General features: G+C 43.4%; 1 protein-coding gene across 8 annotated transcripts in view; it reads right to left on the bottom strand.

The window, feature by feature from the left end:
* Nf2 (NF2, moesin-ezrin-radixin like (MERLIN) tumor suppressor) overlaps positions 1-24,064 on the bottom strand; it is a 95,990-nt gene that overhangs the window by 10,652 nt on the left and 61,274 nt on the right. For 5 of the 8 annotated variants that reach the window (XM_048449908.3, XM_048449912.3, XM_048449910.3 and 2 more), the window contains 7 exons: positions 21,219-21,293; positions 19,652-19,765; positions 16,207-16,329; positions 14,643-14,860; positions 11,714-11,819; positions 8,767-8,894; positions 6,258-6,423 (listed from right to left, as the gene is read on the bottom strand). In XM_048449908.3, the coding sequence (XP_048305865.1) occupies positions 6,258-6,423; positions 8,767-8,894; positions 11,714-11,819; positions 14,643-14,860; positions 16,207-16,329; positions 19,652-19,765; positions 21,219-21,293 (930 nt within the window). Of the gene's footprint in view, positions 1-4,290; positions 4,419-4,853; positions 4,859-6,257; positions 6,424-8,766; positions 8,895-11,713; positions 11,820-14,642; positions 14,861-16,206; positions 16,330-19,651; positions 19,766-21,218; positions 21,294-24,064 lie in introns of those variants that run through there. The other 3 variants (XM_048449911.3, XM_048449907.3, XM_048449913.3) reach the window with 2 other exon arrangements.

Below are 24,064 nucleotides of genomic sequence, written 5' to 3'. Positions count from 1 at the left end.
ACATAAGATTAGAAGGAGGAGAAAAAAATTGTAACCTTGTAGTCCCAAAGCAAACTGGCAAAGTAGCCAGAAAAACCAATTCTGACTCTAGCTCTTGTAGACCAGGCTGGCCTCGAACTCACAAAGATCCGCCTGCCTCTGCCTCCCAAGTGCTGGGATTAGAAGTTTTTCACCTCTATCATATGTCAGTTAACACACCTACTGCTCACCACAGTACAGACTTAAATGTGGTGGTGCAACCCAAGATTGCTCCTTCTTCCAACATCGCTGGTCCATAAGCAGACATTCCTTTCCATGCTTTAAACTGCGCAGGAAGTGCTTCAGGTGACCTCAGAACAACCCTGGGGATGGGGGAAGGCGGAGGACGACGACGATGATGGTGATGATCTGAGGCAGGGTCTCACTGTGTAGTTCTGCTTGGCCTGGGATGAAAGGTGTGTGACACAATACCTGGTGGATTATTTTTATGATCTCTGTGCTACTGGGATCCAACACGGGGCTTCATACGTGATAGCAAGTGTTCTTTCACTGTCCTTTTTCTTTGAGACAATATCTTGCTTCATTATTGAACTGTCCTTGAACTTCTGATTCTCCTGCCTCAATCTTTTAAGAAGCTGGTTTATGAGTATGAACCACTACTGGGCTTCATTTATCTTTCACAGATAAGGATTCTATCTTTTTTTAAAAAAAATTATTTATTTATTTATTATGTATACAATATTCTGTCTGTGTGTATGTCTGCAGGCCAGAAGAGGGCATCAGACCTCATTTACAGATGGTTGTGAGCCACCTTGTGGTTGCTGGGAATTGAACTCAGGACCTTTGGAAGAGCAGGCAATGCTTTTAACCACTGAGCCATCTCTCCAGCCCCAGGATTCTATCTTTTAAAAATGCAAAAACTGGACTGATGGCTCAGTGGTTAAGAGTACTGGCTGCTCATCCAGAATTCAATTCCCAGCACCCACATGGTAGCTCACAACCATCCGTAACTCCAGTTCCAGAGGATCTGATGCCATCTTCTGGCCTCTGTGGACACCAGGCATGTACATATTATACAGACATACATGCAGGCAAAATATTTATACACATAAAATTTTTAAAAAGAATGTAAAAGCTACTGAGAAAGGATGAGAGCCCCACTACTTGACATTCTGAGTGTCAGGTCCAGAAGGAACTTAGAACAAATGGCTAGCTGTGGTGTCTATTAGCATACAAAGGACGAGCTGGCCTACACACGAACACTCAGTACCTGTGGCCCTTTTCAGCTCTTCTCACCACACCTCCCTATCCTAAACTTCTCCAGCTCATGGGCTTCTCCTCCCCCTGCTCCTGATTCCTATATAACCCTGACATTTCAGCCAAGTGCTCTCTCGGCCCCTCCCTCTCTCATGGTCTCCTTTGCCCACAGTCTTCCTTCCCTTCTCGCTTTCTCTTACCTCCCTCATGGCCCAGTCCAGTCTGCTGGCCATGGCCAGTCTACTTCTTTCTCTCCCTGCTCTGGACTCTTCCAGATGCCCTGGCTCCACACTTTCTCATATCTACAATAAAAACCTCCTCAACCATACCTTGGAGTGGTCATGTCCTCAATTTATACACTGAGAAACCCAGCCCTTGAGTTTGCTTTGGCCTTTCACAGCCTCCACGGAACCTCCATGGACCATGTCCAAAACAGTTTCTTGGTGAAGCAGAATAGTGAAAGAACCACCCCTGGATTACAGTGAGAGACCTACTCCTTGAAGAAACCTATGATCAAAACTCATGAAAACAGAACAAAAGTCACTGTTGGCTAGTTTGGACACAGGATAATAGGCTCTCAGGAGACTGAAAATGCTCCAAGTCATTATAGTTCTATGGCGGTTTGAATAGGAATGCCCCCCATAGGCTCATATAATTTGGATGCCTGGTCATTAGGGGGTGGCACTGCTGGACAGGGATTAGCAGGTGTGGCCTTGTTGGAGGAGGTGTGGCCTTGTTAAAGGAAGGATGTCACAGAGGTTTTGGGGTTTCAAATGCTCAAGTCAGGTCAGTGTCTCTCTCTTCGTATTGCCTGCTGAGATGTAGAACTCTCATCTACCTTTCCAGCACCATGTTTGCCTGTATGCTAATATGCTTCTGAAGGTAAAAAAGCCAGCTTCAATTAAATGCTTCCTAAGAGCTACCATAGTCATGGTGTCTCTTCACAGCAAAAGAAACCCCGACTAAGACAGTCTCTCATCCCCAGGGTTCTTCCCTTGACACAAAGGTACTCACAGTACCAAGGTCAGAAGGTTCACTTTTCTGCTAGGCTAGCATTGGTTCAGACAGTAGTGGGAATGACTTGTAAGCCACCTCTACACAGGCAGGTGCCCATCAATCATGAGCCTTTGCTAATATCTATGAAACATTCCTCAGACTTCCTGTACAGAAAAATCTACCAGCATTTAGTTTAGAATTGCTGAAAGAACTTACATCATATTGAAAGCCAATTTCTTGCTTTTAGTAGCCCCTGGTTAATCAGAATTCTCAATTAAATAGAGCCTAGCAACCTGTTTCGAAAACAGCTTCACATTAAGACATTCATGTGAATGAATGAACAAACGTTTCCACATTCATTTGCTGCTTGATGACTGGGCCACACTGAGAGAAATGTGCCATAGACTATCTCATCCCTAAGGGAAAGTCATAAAATGTGTTCTGAGATTCCTGGAGGCAGGATCGCCATTTTCAGACTAAGGTAGAGGTAAGATCCAGTGGCTGGCTGTTTAGCTTTTCTGGTCTTCAGGTTGAACTCCAATATCTGTCTCTGGGTTTTTATTAATTATGCTACAGACCAAAATGGCTGCAATGCAGTGAAATTCAAACTTATACAACCACCACTGCGTACTTGGTCTGTCATTAGCCAAATGTCACTATGACTATATGTTCAAAAATAATACAAAGCTGACTAAAAAGGAAACTTCCTTTGATTATAACAACTCAGTGAGAACTGGTGAGCAAAACTAGGACCCTGAAGAATGTAAATATGCTATATCACAAAAAAGATAAACCCATATTCACATGAAACTGGTTAATTATATGCAGGGAACATCTGATGCATTAGGTAAAAACAAATCGGGATTTTCTGCTTGCTCTGTGTTAACTAGAGTTTGTGAACCACCACAGATCCACTTGTACCCTAGTGCCATGGGGTCACCACTTAGGCAGAGATCCACCTGTCCACCTGTTCTGATGGCCTGCTCAAAACACACACTGCATGATGTCAGGGTAACAACACCAAAGTGGGCATATGAAGCTGAAAAAACAGGAATCTATTCACTGTCAGGCTCAAATGACACTCAAAATTGTGTTCAGGTCATGGGTCCTTGAGACTTTGTAAGCTCCTATTCATCTGATGAAAGATCTACCTGGAACTTCAATACTTCTTTTTCTGGGACAATGAGCAAATATGAATCTCCTGGGCACAAGGTTCAGAGTTTCTTCTACTTGACTACAGTGAGGTTGCTAAGGGACAGAGCCTATACTTCTGTCAGAAAGTGTCAGAGGCATAGTGGTATGGGTATGACTGGGATGACTGAGGATTAGGCGATAACAGAGGTAGGGTGACAGTTTAACACTAAGCAAAATAAATTCCTTCTACTGCCTAGGCATGTTGAATGAATAATCTGCAATGCTTTGATTAATTGACTCAACACAAATGTTGCTTGCTCATCTCCTGGGTATCTGCACTAGAACTGTCCATGTGCAGCTCCCTCCATGCTGCAGGTGGGGTGGAAACCAAAGTGGCCTTAGAATGGCCATGGGACAGCCAGCTCATGGCAACTGGCTCAAAGATGCACAGTGCTCTGGGTTTGCTGGAAGAAAAAGGGTGTGCAAAGAATGGGAAGCTTGAGAGAAAAATGAGAATGAGTGACCCACGCCCAGAAGCCACCAGCTGTGATAAGTCTAAAGAGTGCACCACCACAGGGTAGGAGTGATCTTGGACAAGAGACACCAGTCTTAAAAGCATCAGAATTGACCCCACTCCATGCTAGAGTTATCTGTCAAAGGAGTACACCACCAAGAAGACAAAGGACTTAGAGACAGATCTGATTGGACAGGAAGCCATGACCTTCCGCAGCCCAACAGTGACACGAGATAGACAGCAATGGGTCCTGCAGCCCCATGACATGCTCTTCAGAATGAGGCAGCCTTCTGGGCCCTGGAGGCTGGTCTGGGCCCCTCAGGGTGGACACCTGCTCTCACCCTTAAAGCATGCTGTGGCCAGGCCCCAGGCTTCACCTGCCCTCGGGAGGGCTCCATGTGGCCCGAGGACAGAGACAGGCAAGCTCATGCATAGGTTAGTATCACAGACGGCAGGACCATCACCACAGACAGAATACCTGGGAATAACCTACTTTGAGGACTCAAATGCAGATAGGTCTTCTGCCTTGGGCTTGAGGCTAAACAAGCAAAATAAAATGAAAAAACAAAGATATACCCTGTGAAATCAAAATGCCACATGTGTCATTTGCAAAATGCTCAGAAATTGAGACAAGTGACTTCATGTACTTTCATGGCTTGAACACTGGCCTCTCTGGTTTTCAGTACTTCAGGGTCTTGTGGCTCAGAGGCCAGCTCACCACTGAGCAGGAACACAGGTTACTGCCCAGGGTATACAAATGACAAGGAGGCACGATGAGGGTCTGAGGTTGTTCCCTCAGGGCTGTTTTGGCTTAAGGGTAGAGGCTTCCTTTTTACCTTTTTACTCCCTTCCCTTTATAAGACAGGGTCTTATATAGCACAGGGTGGTATTTCTTTCTTTCTTTTCATTTTTTCCCTTTTTTGGTTTTTTGAGACAGGGTTTCTCGGTGTAGCTTTGAAGTCTGTCCTGGAACTTGCTCTGTAGACCAGGTTGGCCTCAAACTCACAGAGATCCTCCTGCCTCTGCCTCCTGAGTGCTAGGATTAAAGGCATGCGCCACTACCACCCAGCACTGGACATGAATTTTCTATGTAGCCAAAATTATCTTCAATTTTCCTGCCTCCTCCTACTGAGTTCTGTGTGCCACTATGCCTGGTTTAACTCCCCCTTTGACTTTTAATAATTTTGTTAGAAAGGAGAAATCCAGAAAACAACAGGGGCTGTAGGAAAGAGGGTGTGGAGGATACAATGCCTCCCTGGTAGGTCATGCAGTGGTTCTCTACTTGGTGTCCACTGTAACATGTTAGGCAGAAGCAGAGCTCCTGACTGTCTATCTGTTTATCTACCCACCCACCTACCTACCAGTGATGATATCTATCTATCTATCTATCTATCTATCTATCTATCTATCTATCTATCTATCTATCTATCTAGATGTAGATATAGATATGCACATCACACCAGTGATGGCAGGGAGACAGGTTTCTCCAAATTTTCAGTAACAACTTAATCATTGAAAACAGAAACAGTCCTTAAGTTGGGAACTGCTTTACCAACTGAAATAAAGCCTGAAACTTAACCAATCAGTTATCATCCAAACTCAAGGAAAAGGAGATGGGGTCTTATTCTGTAGACCAGGCTGGCTTTGAACTTGCAATCCTCCAGCCTCTCCCTCCTAAATGCTAGGGTTACAACTGTGTGCTACCACAGCAATCACTTTCTAACGCCTGTCTTACAGGGGCAATCAGCTAAAAGCAGAGCATTAATTTGCCCAAATAAGAGATATATACATTCTTGTGCTGATAAGGAAGACTGAGCAACTCCTAAATCCTTACAATGATGAGCACTCTAAATATCAGGAGAGACAGATGGGATTCTGTGAGCCTCATAAATGAAGTCTCATCTTATTAAACATTAAGGCTCTCCTATATACTTCCTTTTAAGTATGAAAAAGTTGGAGATTTAGAACATGGTCTTACACAAAGACTAGAGGGGACTCTATTCAACAGTCTTTAATTCATTGTGCTCTCTCATTAAGTAAGGCAGCTTCCTTGAACATAAGTCCCACTGGCTCTAAAGACAGAATCACTTTAGTGCTCAGTGATAGATCAAAACCCATCCTCAAACAGGGACTCATCTTGTCAGAGCTTTTAACACAAGCTCTACTTCCATCAATCCAATGGGTTCATGGTCACTGGCAGCTTAAATTCTTTTTCTGTCAGGAGTTGAAAAACTCCCTCAACTAAGTACATGTTTTAAAAAGAAAGAAAGAAAGTAAAGAAAGAAGGCTAATGGCTGGGCTCCTGAGGAGACCAGATACCAACTTCACATTTCATTAATAAGTATCCTGTTCAGCAAAACCCAAGAGATTCGGGTACCTTTTTAATGGTATTGTGCTTGCTACTGGAGCCGCCCCTGTCTGAGTTCTCATTGTGTAGGATATCCAAGGCTGTCTCCCTCTCTTTGAGTTTCAAGGCCTCGATTTCCGTCTTGAGTTCATTGAGCTGCTCTTGCAGATGCTTGCTCTTCTCCATGTACTCCACTCTGTCAAGACGAAACCATGCATCAGAACTGGACAGACATTGAGGTACAGAAGAGACTTGACATGACTCACAGGTTTTCAGGAGCAGCCTGGGGTTCATACCTGAACCTGGCCACTCAGAAGTGAAGGAAGCTTGGGCTACCCACTAAACTGCTATGAATCTCTTTCCACATCAGTGCAGTTGGGAAAATAATTACAGGGCCTCCAGGCAGGAAGAAATAAAGTGGAGGAAGAAAGCTCCATATAAACTTTTGGAGTGCTCTCCAAATAACACAGAGCGCGTTCAGTTCTGTATGAAAAGTCGTATCAGCGATGGAGAGGTGGCTCAGAGGTTAAGTGAACCGACTGCTGTTCCAGAGGTCCCAAGTTCAATTCCCAGCAACCACATGATGACACACACCCATCTATAATGAGAACTAGTGCCCAGAGATACATAATAAATAAATTAAAAAAAAGAAAAGTCACATCAAACAAGGCTCCTGAACCATACTCTCTGCTTCCTCCCGTCCTGAAGCAGTTAACCAGTGATCTTGTCCAGTAGGCCACATCTACTCTCCCACTTATCTCGAGACCTTTAGGTAAAGATGGCGGACATTCCACTTTGCCAACACTGAGAAGAAATAAGTTGCCATTTTCACCTGATGAGGTTAAAGTGCTTAACTATAAGCATGAACAGAAAACATGAGAACATTCTGAACAGATTTCTGCGGCCAGTCAATGGGCTCTGCAGCCGGTGTAGAAAATAAGTGCTATGGGCTGAATGCAGTGTTGTCTCATTCATATGCTGCAGCCAACTCACCAATGTGTTAGGAGGTGAGGCCCTGGGCAGTGATTAGTTCATCAGTCTCATGATGGATTTATGTCCAAAAAAAAAAGACCCTAGAGAGATCCTGATACACACGAGCACACAGCAAGGTACGATCTATGAACCAGGAAGAAAACTCATTGAACTCTGAGTTGGCAATGCCTTGATCTTGGATTTCTAAGCCTCCAGAACTATCAGAAGTAAATTTCTGTGGTTTATAAGCTTTCTAGCCTCTGGCATTTTGTTATAACAGCCAAATACACTAAGACAGTAAGAAAATACAAACTATAAAAAACCAAGACACAGGACAGGATGTGGCCTTATGCTGATCACAACCACATAAACACATCCATCTGGACAATGAGAAAGGGACTCAGTCTGATGCTAGCAGCAGCAGCTCTGGATCACAGCTCCTTAGCTGTTCTCAGTAGAGGGATCACAGAAGGATAGTCTGGTTCATGACGGTTCATGCTGGACTGCAGAGCGCTATTCTGAGTACCAAAGTGAGTAAGGGTTTCAGTCCTTGACCTGCTCCCCATCAGCTATGTGATGCTGGGTGACTCATTAAACTAAATCTAGTCTTTTTTTATATGATCGGAACACTACAGCAGTTTTTTTTGGAGATAGGGCCTCATGTAGCCCAGGCCAGACTTAAATATGTTATGTAGCCAAAGATAATCTTGCAGTTCTGGTCCTGCTATCTCTACTTCCTGAGTACTAAGATTACTGGTGTAGGCTATCATGCCTGACTGTGCTGTGCCGGAGACTGAACTCAGGGTTTTGCATATGTTAGGCAAGCACTCTACCAACTAAGCCATATCCCCAGTCCCTAAAACCTGCCTTTGATGCCAGTGGGATGTTTGTTAATTAGTATGAATTAAATGAGACAAATACTAAAAAGCCCAGAGTCACAGGCGCTTAATCCATAGGGCCTCTGTGATTGTTCTCTGCCAGCTGTGGCACTATTAACCAATTTACTTCTGGCTCAAGGAATGAGAGGGATCTTACTTAGATTTTATCTACAATGGAACTCCTCTCCATCTCTGTTCCACTTCTGACCACAAAGTGGAGGTGGAGGCACTTGACAGAAGTGGCTGTAGTCTGGCTAGTTGCCAGCTTAGGGGAACTGGTTCCACCTGGACCCAGGCTTTGCTCAGCCTAGAAACCATGTTTTTTTCCTTTTTCTCCACCTTTGTTCTGGACTTAGGAAGCGCTGCTGAAGAATGTGATTAGAAGAAAACTAGTACTATGCGAACAACAGTCTGGCTGAGGGGATAGGACCCAGTCCTATTCTTCAGTCAAGGTTTGAACCACTATAAATTCCAGGCCACCAATCAAGTGTTATTTTTATCCTGGGACACTGACTGCTGTCTTGATCTGCTATCTTTAATTTCTAATTAGGAAATTTGTTCTCTAGTGGGTGACAACAGATCAAACCTTCACAGGGGTAATATCTGGCTGCTGTGGTGACCTCTGTGTCCCTAGGCCAATCCACTCTCATGTGCATAACTGCCCCAAGCAGGCCACAGAGGGTACGTACTTTTCTTTCTCTATCTCCATGGAAAGTCGCTTCATGTCAGTATCCTTGAAATCAAATGACAGACTGTCACCAATGATGTTGAAGCTCGGTATGTCAGGAGGAAGTGGCGCTGGGATTGGATTCATGGGCTGTCAGTGAGAAAGCTCAGATTAGGAGGTTTAAATTACACAGGACAAAGTCCTCTACACTTAGTACTGCCAGGTAAGTGGTCCCAAAGCACCCACATTCAGAGACGTCACTCTTCTCTTCTCAAACCTCATCATTTCCACGATCACTTCAATCAAATACAAACTTGCACTCAGTTTTTCGGGTAAGAAACTCCCAGGCACGGGGCTAAGAGCTGGACAGAGAGAAGATATGCTCCCTGGCTCTAAGCACATAAAAGTCTTGTTCAGGAAGCAGATGTCTGCAAATCCTCAACAGTTCAATAAGGTGAACAAGAGCCAGGGTGGGAACAGCAGCACGGTTGTAGACAGGGTGGAGTGGGTCCAACAGGAGCCCTGGGCATCTGTAGTGCCCTGTAGGGAGGCTGGTAAGAGACTGGCTTTGAACCAAAAGGTTTTTGCACATATGTTAGGGGCTTAGATTCAGAAGACAGAGAAAGAGGAGGGCTTAAAATAAAGTAAGATAAAGTCATTAGAATTGTTTTCAGGACCTTTTCATTCCAGAACAAAACATCACCTAATATACAGCCCTATCTACTGCTCAAGTGTCCCCATAATTTGTCCTGTTAAATTATAAACAGTACTGCTTCTTATCCCTGGGGCACGGCAGTTTTCCCATTTGTATACTTCTGTATGTATCCTTCTTTCTTTCCCTCCCTGCTGCTCTCCTCTCTCTTCTTCTTTCCTTGTCTTTTTCCGTGGTACTAGGGATGTGCACGTTAGGTAAACACTCTACCACTAATCCTATCTCCCCAGTCCTTTTGTTGTTTTTGAGATAGGATCTCACCACATATCCCAAGATGGTCTCAAACTGGTGAGGCTTCTGTCTCAGCCTCCTGAGCACTAGGATTACAGGTGTATGTCATCATTTCTAGCAAGTTCTCCATTCCTTGTTCAAGGTTCTCAACTCCTTCAGTTTCCCACCAAAGCTCTTCAAGACCCCTCTTGGCAAAATGGCTGTTTTTTCCCTTTGCAGTTCTTTAGCACGGTGTGCACAGTGCTGCTACAGGTCTTTCCCTCAAGCCCACACTGCAAAGTTCCATCGTAGTTATGTCTTTTTCTTTCTATGTCTATAAACTTTCTGAGGGCACACTCTGTCTTTCTCATCCTTGGATCTTTTCCCAGTATGGAACAGCGTGTGGAAGGAACCTCTGAGCTTTCATTTACGGCAATGAGGTCTAAGGCACGGAAAGTGGCAAATGTCAAATGTGGCTCTGAGCAGGGACATCTTGGCGCTACATATACTGTTTTCAGGAATAAATGCTGGATATATGGAGAGTCTGGCCTGTGAAAATCCATCAGGCTGGGTAGCTACAATTTAGATCCATCTATTTATCTTACACTTCAAAAAAATTCCCAGAAGAGAAGAGCACTAGCTGTTACCCTTCTGGTAAGAGCAGAAACAAGCACAACCTCTTAGGTAAGTATCACAATTGAGCACCTGACCTCACAGTTCTACTTATGAGAACTGATTCTACCAATACTGTCACATATATGTGCAAAGATTTGTATTCAAGGATGTTCAGTGCAGTTGTATTCAAAAGTGCTACAGAAAACATACTGAATACTCATCTATAGGGACTGGTTAGCTGAATTATAATCCACCCAGAGGACAGGATGTCATTAAGGAACTGGTGTTTTCTCCTCCCGGACACATTACTAAAAGAAAGAGCAAAGGGATAGTAATTTATAAAATTTGCTCCAATAGATGTTTAGACACATCTATTTCAGGTACACAGCCTAGCTGAGCCCTCAGACTGTCACAGTCCCAGCTGTCACATGAATGTGACCATCTGAGAGATCTTCAGAGAGGACATGAGTCTGATTAACACACCATGCCCAAGAGACAAATAAATGGTTGTTTGGAGTTATCTGTTACTCAGGAGTAGATAACAAGGACACATGGCAATAGCAAACTGCTTGCATTTCTCCAACTCACACCCTAGGCACTTATGTCTCTGTGTCCTGAATGCATCTGTGCAATATGTGAATGTGCCACGTGCACAAATGTGCACTGTGTTTGTCATGCACACGACTGTGCAGTGTGTGTAGCATATGTGAGAATGGGCTATGTATTTGTGCTGTGAATACACTGTGTCCTTGCCTAGAATATTCCATCCTCTCTTCCAGGCTCAGCAGGGAATCCAGCTCCTCTGCAAAATACAGTCACACCGAGTCTTTCCTGTCTCCAGAGCTGGGCTGTAATCTGGGCACCTGTGCATATCCATTAGGATAGAGATTTCCAATTGATATTATATGAATAGAGAATAAGTGAGCAAAACCTTTGCAGAGTGGAATGAGCAGAGGAAAGGAAAGGAAGGAAAGTGATGTCTACTTATTTTGTAATCCATTTAGTACAAGTCATTCTCCTAATCCCAAAACTGAGGTTGGCAGCTGGTTCTGGCATAGTGGTGTTTCACTCTGAAGTGTAGAGTCGGTCCCTTCACAGAACTATATTATGGTACATAGTTTATACCAAGAGCTGAAGATTACATTTAGCTTGACACTAGGGATCTAGACAGCAAACTCTCTTGAAGGTAGAAACTAGAGTAGTAATAAACATTCCAGAGCTGGAAATGGCCCTCTGGTCTGCTACCTAAGTAACAAGAGGTAACTGATTAGTCAGTCCAGGCTAAATGGCAGACTAGGGGTTCTATCCAGGCTCTCTATTTGCTTTGCTTTGTCATCCTAAAGGCACTATGAGGTGAACTAAAGGGCTGTGAGGTTTAAGGAAGTTGCTAGACCAAAGCAGCCATAGGCTGCTAGACTCAACCCAGGCTCACTGGATATGTAGGCTTGGTGGCAATTTCCAAGAGCTTCTGCTTGGCTCTTCGTTCTGCTTCTCGGGCTTCCTGCAGGTCTTGCTTTAACTGATCAGCCTCTTTGGCTCTGCAAAGAAAGAAAGATGTTAACTTCACAGAAAGGGACAGGGAGAACATCTAGAGCAAGAACCTAACTTAACCCTGTACATGGCACCTAACAAGGCAAACAAGGACAATGTGACAGGGACATTTACAGGAAGCCAGACTTCCAAAGTAAGAACAGTACTCCTGGGTATTGTTCATCTCAATGGTAAAGCTAGATTGTAATATGGGGTAGCTGTTGGGAAACAACCAAAGTGGCAGTTTTGCAAGCCAGCAAAAGTACAGTGGTTTGTGCCTATGGTGCCAGCTACCCCAAAGGCTGAGGCAGGGGAATCGTGTAAGGCCAGGAGTTGGAGGCCGGCCTGGGCAATATAGGTAGATGCAATCTCAAAATAAGAAAAAAACAAAAAACAAAAAAACTAGTGTGGTAGCTCAAGCCTTAAACTCCAGCACTATGAGGCAGAGGCAGGCAGTGTAGAGTAATTTCATTTGTATTTTAAATAAATAAAGCTTGCCTGAAGATCAGAGAGTAAAACAGCTCCATTGGTCAGTCTTACAGACCAGGCAGTAGTGACACACACTTTTAATCCCAGTAGCCACACTAGTTGTCATAGAAATCGGGTGGTGCATGCCTTTAATTTCAGTGGTGCACGCTTTTAATCCCAGCACTAAAGAAGAAGATGGGGGAGATAGCTCTCAGACACAGTCTTATTCTGAGATTCCTGGAGGCAGGAGCGCCATCTCAGATTGAGGTATAGGTAAGAGCCAGTGGCTGGCTGTTTTGCTTTTCTGACCTTCAAGTTGAACCCCATTTCTATCTCTGGGTTTTTATTAATCCTGCTACAAAGCAGATTTCTGAGTTTGAGGTCAGCCTAGTCTACAATAGTGGATTCTAGGACAGCAAGGGTTACATAGTAAAACCCTATTTCAAAACAAAGAAACAAACAAACAACGTCAACAATGAAACCAACCCACCTCTGAAACAGGTTGAGAGAAGAGAGAGTGGGAAGGGCCCAGAGACACTATGCTTATTTCTGGGTGAAGAGTGGGCAGGGCAAAGGAGGGCATCATCACAAGCCTTACACTGGAGTCACAAAGGGAGCAGCGTGAAAGAATTGTTTCTTCATATCCCCAGTAAAAACACTTGCAGGCTGGGCTGGAGAGATGGCTCAGAGGTTAAGAGCACTGACTGCTCTTCCAGAGGCCCCGAGTTCAATTCCCAGTAACCATATGATGGTTCACAACCATTTATAATGAGATCTGGTGACCTCTTCTGGTGTGCAAGCTTACAAGGAGGCAGAATGCTATATACGTAATAAATAAATAAATAAATCTCAAAACAAAACACTTGTAGATCAATTATTCACTTTTCTTGGGCAGGAAGAAATCCTGCCACTGAAGGCGTCTGAGTCTGTAGGAACCCTGTTCTATGAGCTAGGTGCAGTATGGAAGACTTGTACAGGAGTCCAGTCCTAGAGATATGGATCTATATACAGAAAGGGGCCTGGGGTGGACAGGCATCAAGGAACCATATTCTCAGAATGACATACAAAAATGGTGAGAGGAGCTGGGGAGATGGAACAGCAGTTAAGAGCACTGGCTGCTCTTCTAGAGGTTTAATTCCCAACACCTACATGGCAGCTCACAACTCTGACTCCAAGATCTGACAGCTTCACACAGACATACATGCAGGTAAGACACCAATGCACATTGAAAAAAAAAGTGGTGAGAAAAACTGTAGTGAATGTACCTTAGTAGCTAAGAGCCAAATTCAAGTGCTCTAAACTAACAGAGCCAGATGCTGTGGGGAATGTGCCAGTGTTTATCTGAAGGCTACAGGACCAGAACAATCCAGAGCCTAGAATAGTCTAAAGACTATAGGCAACAGTTCTATCCTTCAACCCGGCCACAAAACACACAGCTGCTCTGCTCTCCTATCTACCTACCTGAAGAACTGTAGGGAAACGGCACTTAGTTTCTGTTTTGAAGTAAATAATTGCCATTGATCTGCATCAAAAGGAAAGAGAACCAAGCTGATTTTGTGTGTGTATGTGGGTGTGGGCAGGTGCAGAGGTCAGTGTGGGATATAATCCTCTACTGCTCTCCACTTTAGTGGAGAGTCTCTTACTAAATAAGTAGTTCATTAATTCAACTAGACTGGCTGAGTGAGTTCCATGGATCCGCCTGTCTTTGCTTTCATTCCTAACTTCTGTATCGAGGCTATGGATAAATGTCACTGTGCTTAGGTTTTACATGGGTGTTGGGATACAAACACAGGTCTCCTCAGGCTTGTGTAGCAGGTACTTTACTGATTAGGCCATTTCCCTGGCTCCACTTCCCTTTAAAAAAATTATTTTATTATGTGTATGGGTGTTCTGCCTGCATGTATGTTTGTGTACCATGTGCATGCCTGATGTCCATGGAGGCCAGAGAGGAGGTTGAGTCCCCTGGAATTGGAATTATAAATGGTTTTAAGTCACCATGTGGGTGTTGAGAATCAAACCAGGTTCTCTAGAGACTAGCTAGTGTTTGTAACCTGTGAGCCATCTCTCCAGCACACTGCTTCCCCCTCTTTCAAATGTAAAAAAGTCTCTTCTCAATTCTTTGGCTAACAACAGACTATGGATATGTTTAAATGTTTTTTTTTTTCCTGCAAACTTCACTATTAGAAGGTGTAGAGGCATGACAGACAGGTTCCCTAGGCAAAATAACCATGTCCTATTCCAGTACTTCCATCCTACCAGCTTGTCAAGGAAGAAGTCGTATAGTCCTGTTTCCACAACAAAGAAGGTTTGGAACTAAATAAGCAATCTTTTACCAGGCTCCAGTGTCGAGGACAACCACTCACCTCCTCTCTGACTCCTCAGCCATTTTCAGTGCCAGCACTTCAGCCTCCAGCACCTTCTGCTCCATCAGGCGCTTTTCCTCCTCCGTCCGAATGGCTGTGGCCTTGATTCGCTGCATCTCTTGTTCAGCCTCTGCAGCCTTTTGTGCCAGAAGTTTGGCCTCCTCCTCTGTGATCTGTGCCTTTTCGGCCAACAGGTCAGCTGTTTCCTCAGACCGCATCTGGGAAGGAAAGATATATATGGTTATCTCCCCACGGACTCCCTAACACAGCAACAAGAACCAGGCTTTTTTTTTCTTTAAAAAACAAAACAAAACAAAACAAAAACCTTTATTTTTATGTGTATGGGTGTTTTGCCTGCATAACACCTGTACGTGCACCTGTATGTGCAATGCCTTTGAAAGCCAGAAGAGGCCAATGTATCACTTGGGGCTAGAGTTACAGAAGGTTGTGAGCTGCCATGTGGGTGCTGGGACTCAAATCTAGGTCCTCTGGAAGAGGAGTCAGTGCTGCTAACCACTGAGCCATCTCTTCAACCTCCAGGAACCAGTCTTAATCTCCCTATGTCTTCCCACTGAGAGACTCCCAGTCTGTTACACTAATGATTCAGCCCTGAAGGCCTTGCAGGCTCCACCACAGGAAAAAGAAAAAAAAATCATCCTATATAGAGAATGCATTTGAACAGAAGCTTATGTTTGTGGGGGAATAAACAATTTAAGCTCTGTTCTGTCCCTTTCAGTCAGTGATTCAAAAGTAGGAGTCATGCCCACTGCCTACTCCTGTACAAATGTCTGGAGATTATTTTCCTGCAGTGCTGGAGAATCAAATGTAATGTAGGCTGGGCATGGCAGGTATGCCTCTCCTTCAAACAGGTCAATAGTTTTCCTTGGTTTTATAATGAATTCAAAGTCCAATCCTGGGCACCTGAAACTTGTCTTCCAACTCATCACATCGCCAAACTGCATACATAAAAATGAATAAAAACGTAAAGCCTTGGGACCAGGTGGTGGCAGCACACACCTTTAATCCCAGCTCTCGGGAGGCAGAGGCAGGCAGATCCCTGTGAGTTCGAGGCCAGCTTGGTCTACAAAGTGAGTTCCAGGACAGCCAGAGCTAACAGTGAAATCCTGTCTCGAAAAACCAAAACCAAACCAAAACAAAACAAAAATACACTCCACATAAAGTCTTGGGCATGCTAGAAAATAGCTCTGCCACTGAGCCATATCCCAGTCCTAGGGTATTTTTAGACTGGAACGGCATTACTGGCAGCTAGCAGGTGGAGGTAAGGACATAACAAATATATTTCAATGCAGAGAACCACTCTGTTAGGAGTACCAGATTTTGGTTGGTACTACTTTCCAAAAGTTGCTAGGGCCAAGGCCAAGAACCCCGACTCAGAGGCAAGTCAGTTATGAAAGTGGAGTTTGACTGCAAATAAACTGAACCTAAATTTTCCAAAAAGAAAAAGTACTGGTGTTTTAAAAAGTGAGATAAATTCATGGTCCACAGAAGGCCTGATTTCACAAGTCCCATGTCACCTCCAAGAGCCCCAACCCTCAGAAATCACCAGGGCTTCATTGGCCATTGTCGCTTCTTCTTTCATCTGCAGAAGCCTCCTCTCTAACTCGTCCCTCGTGCGCTCAGCCTCCTCCCGCATCTGCTTCTCTCGAGCTAGCCGCTGACGCTCCATCTGGGGGTAAAAGAACAGTTCCAAGTCACAGTGCTGCAGAAACCCAAGAACGGGCAGTTTCTGGAGCCTCACTCTCCTCTGGGCTTCTTTCCAGTGTCTTCACTTGAGGTAGCCTGGGTCATTCTTGTCTGCTCTCTGTCCTAAACTAACTGCAGAATTAAAAGATGTACTTCTTGAAACAAATTCCAGTAGTGAGTACAAATTACAAAACCCAAATTCAGTCTCTGCATGAAGAGAAAAGAGCATTCTTGTACACAATATGATATGACCTTACAAAGCTCTGTTATTTAGGAAACCTCACATGGCTCTGTTCTCTGAATGGCAGTTCTCCATACAGGTTCCTCCTCCCCAAAACAGTGGCCCAGAAAAACACAGCTCTCTTATCTGTTCAGATGAGCCACCTTGACATTTTTAGTCCCTACGGCCCCTTCACACAATTTCATCCACAATAGCACCACTTCTCCCTCTGCTTACAGAGAATGATAGTTCCCACTCCGAATTTCACAGCAGGAAGCTGCAGTGGTTTTGCACGGTCTTGTACAGCCCCATGTGGAGGCAACTCACAGGCAGGCAGGAACACAGACCCCATCCTTACAGAAACAGTACAAAGCCTCTACTGCCACCCCCTAGCCTTCTGGATCACAATGTTAATTGGGCCACCTGCCAACCTTAATAAGTAGACCAAGACTAAAGACAGCACAGCTCCCTGTAATTCCAGGGCACTGAGTTCAGAAAGCAGAAGCCAGAAGTGGTCAATGTACTATTTTCTGCCTTAGATAACAAAATCATGTTTAATTACTCCTTCTGGCTTCAATCTCACCCAAACTCTAGTACTACAAGGCCACCCTTTCTAAATATGAAGTTCCCTAAGCGCCCTGTAATTGAAAGAATCATGCAAAATAGATAAGCAATAAAGTAAGTTCTTTGATTTTCCTCTTGACCTCAGTGAACAGTTGGCAATCTGTTCTTCAATTTCCACTAAAAATACAATTTCCATTTCCATTATTCTCCTTTTGGGAAAAAAAAAAAAAAGAGGACCAGGCTGTCCCCAGTTCCCAGCCTTGTACTTTCTATGAGACCTTCACCTAAATAATAAAGGACTTTCTGTCCTTACGAAGATTTTCAGATGCAATCCGTCCTCTGAAAAGAGGCAACACCAGCTCCACTTGACAGATGAGAAAACTGAGTCACACAGATGGAAAGATTTAGCTGCAAGGTTGCCGTGTTCCATTGGGCAGCATTTGTACTGCTCCCTCCCAGGGCCCAGGGGCCGTCATGCTCCTTGATGCCTTTAGATCTCTAACTTCTAAACTTTCCTCTGCTGAAAGTAAGGTCAACAAGTGTGCCTCTTAAAGTTGTCACTACTCCTCCATGCTAGCGTAGTAGCAGTTTTTTGTTCAGTAGAACCTATACCATTATCCCTAAAGCATCCAAAAGAAGACACTGATGGTCTACTGTTCCAGAAAGCAGAGGGCACTCACAGCTCACTGCCTCACACTGGGTATTTCTCTCTAAAGCCTGGGGCTAGGAGCCAGCCTCTCTGGGGTTCCCAAATCAGAGAACACCACACAGCCTAATTATTACACCGCTGAGCTTGCAAGTCCTGAGGGGAGCCAACTGCAGCTGTAGCTACTCTATCAAACAGTTCATCCCAGACCACAATTGAAATTCTCAGCAGCAAGGCTCAAACTAGCTGTGGATTTCAGTGAGCAGAGGTCTGTGAGTAGAAAACATCAATGCAGCCAGTCCAGTCTGCTGATAGGTGCTGCCAGCACCTCCTGCAGAGGGCCAGCCATGTGTGTCCAGCTGACCTGCAGCAAGGAGTGCAGCGGGAGCCTAATTAGCATTCCACAATATGCACTGAAATGCCGTCTTCTATTCTATCACCATCTAATTAGAAAGGGCACTGACTTGGCAGGGAAGACAGATGTAAAGAAGGACAGCTAGACAGACAGGGAGACAAAACCATGCCTGGTTACCTTGTCCCAAGTCTGTGATAAGTATAAACATGACTAATGATCTTGGTTTTTGTTTTTTTATTTTTTTTGTTGTTTTTTTTTTAAGGTATGCTATTGGAACTTACTATGAATTTCCCTTAAAATTTTTATTATGTCTATTTTATTCGTATATGTAAGTGTGCATGTGACAGTCATAGAACAACTTATAGAAGTCAGTTTTTCCCTTCTACCATTTGACTGCCAGGCATCAAACCCAGGTTGTCAGGTTTGGTGGCAATTACCTTTACCCACTGAGCCATCTCGTCAGCCCAAGTGCTTAGTTTCATAGTTGACAACCCATTATCTGAGCATTAGCTAAAAAAGATCCAACAGGAATGGAATAAGACAGGTATGTCTATTATCAGGCTGACAATAGCAATCCTTTATCTCGTAGGCTGAGACTGACCAAAAGCAATATCATCAATTAAAACAAGGTCTTTAGGATGGATGGTGGTGGCACACACCTTTCATTCCAGCACTCAGGAGGCAAAGGTAGGCAGCTCTGTGAGTTTGAGGCCAGCTTGGCCTACAGAGGAAGTTCCAGGACAGTCAGAGCAGTTATACAGAAAAACCCATCTCAAAAAAACAAAAAACAAAACAAAACAAAAACTAAACCAAGCCAAAACAACACAATATCTTTAATGATTATTATTCATTAATGTGTATGAGTGAGAACACGCAATTTGTGGCACATGTGCTATGGTGCATGTGTGGATGTCAGAGGACAACTCTGTGGAGTCTGTTCTCTTTCCATCTTTCCATAGGTTTCAGATATCACATAAATAATGTCAGGTTTGCACAGCAAGTACTTTCCCTTGATGAACAACCACCTTGCTAGCCCTAAAACCGTGTCTTAGTTGGGCATAGTGGCACGTCCGTGATCCCAGAATTAGGGAGGCTGAGGCAAGAAAACTGTCTTGCGTTTGAGGCCTGACTTGGCTCCACAGAGTGTACCAGGCCAGCCAGGACTACATGGTAAGAATGTGCCTTAAAAAAAAAGAGAGAGAGACTGGAGGGATAACTTAGTTTTAAAAAAGTGCTTAATATGTAAGTATGAGTACCTGAGTTTGATTCCTAGCACTCATAAAAAAGGTCAGGCATGGTAGTAGCATACTAGGAATGTAGAAACAGCCAGAGCACTAGGGCTTGCTGGCTTAGCTTTATCAGTGAGTCCCTGGTCACTAAGAGACTTTGCCTCAAAAGATAAAGTATATGTTCCTGAGGAATAATACCCAAGTTTGACCTTTGGCCTCCAAACTCAAGTGCACAAAAACATATATATATACAAACCAAATGAAAGAAACAAAACCTGAAGTCTTACTCACCTGCTTCCTAGCCTTCTCCTCCCGGGCCTGGGCTTTCATCTGCTGAACTTCTAAAGAGTCAGCCTTCCTTCTCCTCATAAATAGGTCATGGTTCCCAATACATAGCTGGAGAATCTATGGCCATAGAAATAGGAGGAAATATGGTAAGTATATAAATTTACTTTGTGTGGCACTCGGGAGGCAGAGACAGGCAGATCTCTGTGAGTTCGAGGCCAGCCTGGTCTACAAGAGCTAGTTACAGAACAGGCTCCAAAAGCTACAGAGAAACCCTGTCTCAAAAAACCAAACCAGCCAGCCAACCAACCAACCAACCAACCAAATAAATAAATAAATAAAAATGCCATTTAGCTGGACGGTGGTGGCATGCCTTTAATCCCAGCACTTGGAAGGCAGAGGCAGGGGAATCTATGTGAGTTCCAGGCCAGCCTGGTCTATAAGAGCTGGTTCCAGGACAGGCTCAAAAAGCTAAAGAGAAACCCTATCTCAAAAAACAAAAAACAAACAAACAAAAAATTTACTTTGCTGTCTACCAGCCTGCCATGCCACAGCCGTAAACCTGAGGAAGAAAGGATGGAATAAAACACAAAAGCCATGCTCTCAGTTCTGGACGCATACACAGTGAATAGAGGACGCTCCATTCATCACCACAGTGTCCTAAGTCAGGATGTGGCAAGACAGATGGCAGATCAGGGACCATCAACCAGGATTGGGTTGGGTCAAAGGTTAATTTTACGGAAAGAAATAAGCTGGCTTTCTCCCTCATACCAAAAAGCTGATTCCAGTTTCAAAGGTAACTTTTATTTGAAAATACAGAGTATTTTTTAAATCAAGATAAGACATCAAGTAAGAAAACACAGAAGAACAAATGATCGAGGTTGTTTTTGAGGAGGGAGGTTCAAGACAGGGTTTCTCTGTGTAGTCCTGGTGTCCTGGAACTCGTTTTGTAAACCAGGATGACCTCAAACTCACAGAGATCCGCCTGCCTCTGCCTCTCAAATGCTGGGACTAAAGGTGTGTGCCACCATTGTTCACCCAGTTACGATGAAGTATTTCATGTGTCGACATGTTACTCGCCATTACATCATAGAGAAGGAAAACGAGCCTCACAAGGAGGATAATTATTAAGAAAGAAAACAAATAACCCAAGAGAAAAGTGGCCAAAAGACCCAAAGCAAGAACTGAACAGGAAATTAGATTTGATCAACAGATATAAAGATGTAACTTCATTAGTAATTATAAAATGTAAATCAACATGGCAAGTGGAGAGCTGAGACACACCTCAGGTAGAATGTTTTCTAACATGCACTGACAGGCACTAAGCTCCAGATTTTATCTCCACTCCCCATCTCCCCTCCCCTCAAAAAGGTTAACTGTATAGGTTAAACCAAAGAGAAAATTATATACGAAATTAAATATTATTTTATAGCTCTTAGCAAGAGAAACTAGGGCCAGCTCCCTTGCAGAGAAGCATGTGTGTGTGTTGTGTGTGTATACATACATACACACAGATCATTTAATTCCTTAGAAAGGTTAGTTCTCTGTCATGAAAATTAGGCTCTCAACTTACCAGCTTATTAACACGAAGCTTCGAGGAGTTAAATTTGAAGACATCAATTTTCTTATCCAGTGGCTTAATAGTAAACTGAAAGAAAGAAGTACAGTATCATATGACACCAATCAGAAATCCACAAAGTAGCAACTACACCACCTCTAGTCCTGGCCCAGGAATAAAGCCTTGTGTAAGTCTGAGGCATACAGGGCCCAAGATTGGGGCTGCAGAATTTCATGACCCTAACCATCTTGGGTAGCTATGAGGAACTGAACAGTGGCACCCAGCCACACTGACACAGCTCCTTGCCTTCATAAAGCTTGCAGTCTAGTAGGACTTAGTCCAACAACAGCCAAACACTCAAGAGATAACATCATATATCAGTGTCTCATTGGTGGGACATGTCACAAATATCCTAGAGGTTTAGAGCAGATCTAGCACAAATGAGGTATTACAGCTGGTCTTAGAAGTATATGGCAGAATAGCTAAAAGATAGGGTGGAGGGGCATTCTAGACAAGTCAAGTAATAAGAATAAATTCAGTATCTAGCATTGAAATTAGAAGAGGAGGGGATGGTGAGCAGGATATTGACCACATTAGCTCTTTAGTAATTTGCAGTGATACAGCAGGCTTAGATGGATAGGAATGCTGACAGGTGGTGAAGAAGAAAAACCTCAGAGGGGGTGACTATTGTGGAATATTATTTTAACTGGGCAAAGATGTGTTACATTCACTTATGCTGTGGAGCATTTAACTGTAAAGGTGTGTGGCATTTGTTTCTGCTGCATTTGTTTAATTATTAAAAAGATGTGTTGCTGTTTCACATTGCTGGCCTAAGGAATCTGATTGATCTAGTAAAAAGCTGAATGGCCAATAGTCAGGAAGGAGAGGGACAAAGCTGGCAGGCAGAGAAAATAAATAGGAGGAGAAACCTAGGTTGAGAAGAGAAGAGAAGCAAAGGAGGTAGATAAAGAGGAACAAGTTAATTTAAATTAAAAGAGCTGGCCAGAAATGAGTCTAAGCTAGGTCAAGCATTCATAACTAATAATAAATCACCATGTCATGATTTGGGAGCTGGTTGGTGACCCAAAAAAGAAAGCTTGGTACAGATGACACTTAATACAGCAAGTTACTATGGGTTTCTGAACATGGTCAGTAGGTAAAAGATGCTAAGAGAAGAAATACAATGTGAAGAAAAATAGATTGCTGTAAAAGAGAAAAATATAGTTCCTGAAATCAAAAGGATTTTGACAACTTAGAAAGAGAAACTTAAAACACAGACATAGAGACATAGACACACACACAAGTCAACTGCTACTCTGAACCACTGAGGAGACCAGAGAGCTGCCAGATTCCAAGAATGCCCCTGGAAATGTAACTCAGCTGAACATGATAACACACACCTGTCATACTAGCACTCAGGGAGGAAGATAACAAGTTTGAAGCCAATCTGTTCTATATAAAGAGTTCCAGGCCAACCAGGACAACATAGACCCGCTTCAAAACCAAAGCAAGGGACTGGAGAGATGGCTCAGAGGTTAAGAGCACTGGCTGCCCTTCCAGAGGTCCTCAGTTCAATTCCTGCAACCACATGGTGGCTCACAACCATCTATAATAAAATCTGGTGCCCTCTTATGGACTGCAGGCATACATACAGGCAGAACACTATACATCATAAAATAAATCTTTTTTTAAAAAAAGCATATCTAGATCAAATATATTTTTTTAACATTTATTTATTTATTATGTATACAATATTCTGTCTGTGTGTATGCCTGCTGGCCGTAAGAGGGCACCAGACCCCATTACAGATGGTTGTTAGCCACCATGTGGTTGCTGGGAATTGAACTCAGGACCTTTAGAAGAGCAGGCAATGCTCTTAACCTCTGAGCCATCTCTCCAGACCCCCAGATCAAATATATTTTTAAAATATTTATCTATTTATTTATTATGTATACAATATTCTGTCTGTGTGTATGCCTGCACGCCAGAAGAGGGTGCCAGACCTCATTACAGATGGTTGTGAGCCATCATGTGGTTGCAGGGAATTGAACTCAGGACCTTTGGAAGAGCAGGCAATGCTTTTAACTGCTGAGCCACCTCTCCAGCTCAAGATCAAATATATTTTATATGCATATATGAAAATGCCTTCCTGACACCCATTACTTTGTACAATTAGCATATGCTAACAAATATTGTAAAAGTACACACACATTCCCAAGAAAGACTTGTACAGCCACCCCTAGCAAAGCAGGAAAGAATAAAAAAAAAATGATTGAGCCAAAGATACAGGTCTTGCCTGCATGTGGTTTCCATCCTCAGGACTACTAAATATAAAACAGAAAATGAAACAAAAAAAAATGAGTTGCTTAGCAAATAAACTTGCCGAGGAAGGCAAATTCTTGGATATTTCTTTACATGTTTATATTGTCCAATGAGAAATGAGCACACATAGAACAATGACAAAAACATTCTTTGTTTAGACTTTGGACAAGTTAATTTAGTCATAGTATTGTTCTGGTGTAGAATATTACTTATGAATTTCATAAGCTTATTTTTAGCCCTGTTAATGAACCCTAGAGCTATGAGTGGGAAGTCACAAAAAGTATGGAAACCATAGACAGGCTCTCTGTCACGTCAGGCTATACACAAAAAAATCACTCAACTGTTTAAGCAGGATGATTGCTATACATAAGTCCCATTAAGGCATGCCCAAGTAGCTTGGAGTCTACTTGCCATGCAAGATACCGATATGATAGAACATGATGGAACCTCACCCCTAGAGAGGGTACATTAGAGCTGGTTGTGTTACAGGGTATACTAGGGGACGTTAATCCTTGAGCTCTGAAAAACAAGTATTTGAG

The sequence above is a fragment of the Myodes glareolus genome, chromosome 8 (genome assembly GCF_982192425.1).
Source record: "Myodes glareolus chromosome 8, mMyoGla1.1, whole genome shotgun sequence".
Lineage (NCBI taxonomy): Eukaryota > Metazoa > Chordata > Mammalia > Rodentia > Cricetidae > Myodes > Myodes glareolus.
Note: the sequence above shows the minus strand (reverse complement) of the source record. Positions and strands in the feature narration are given on the sequence as shown.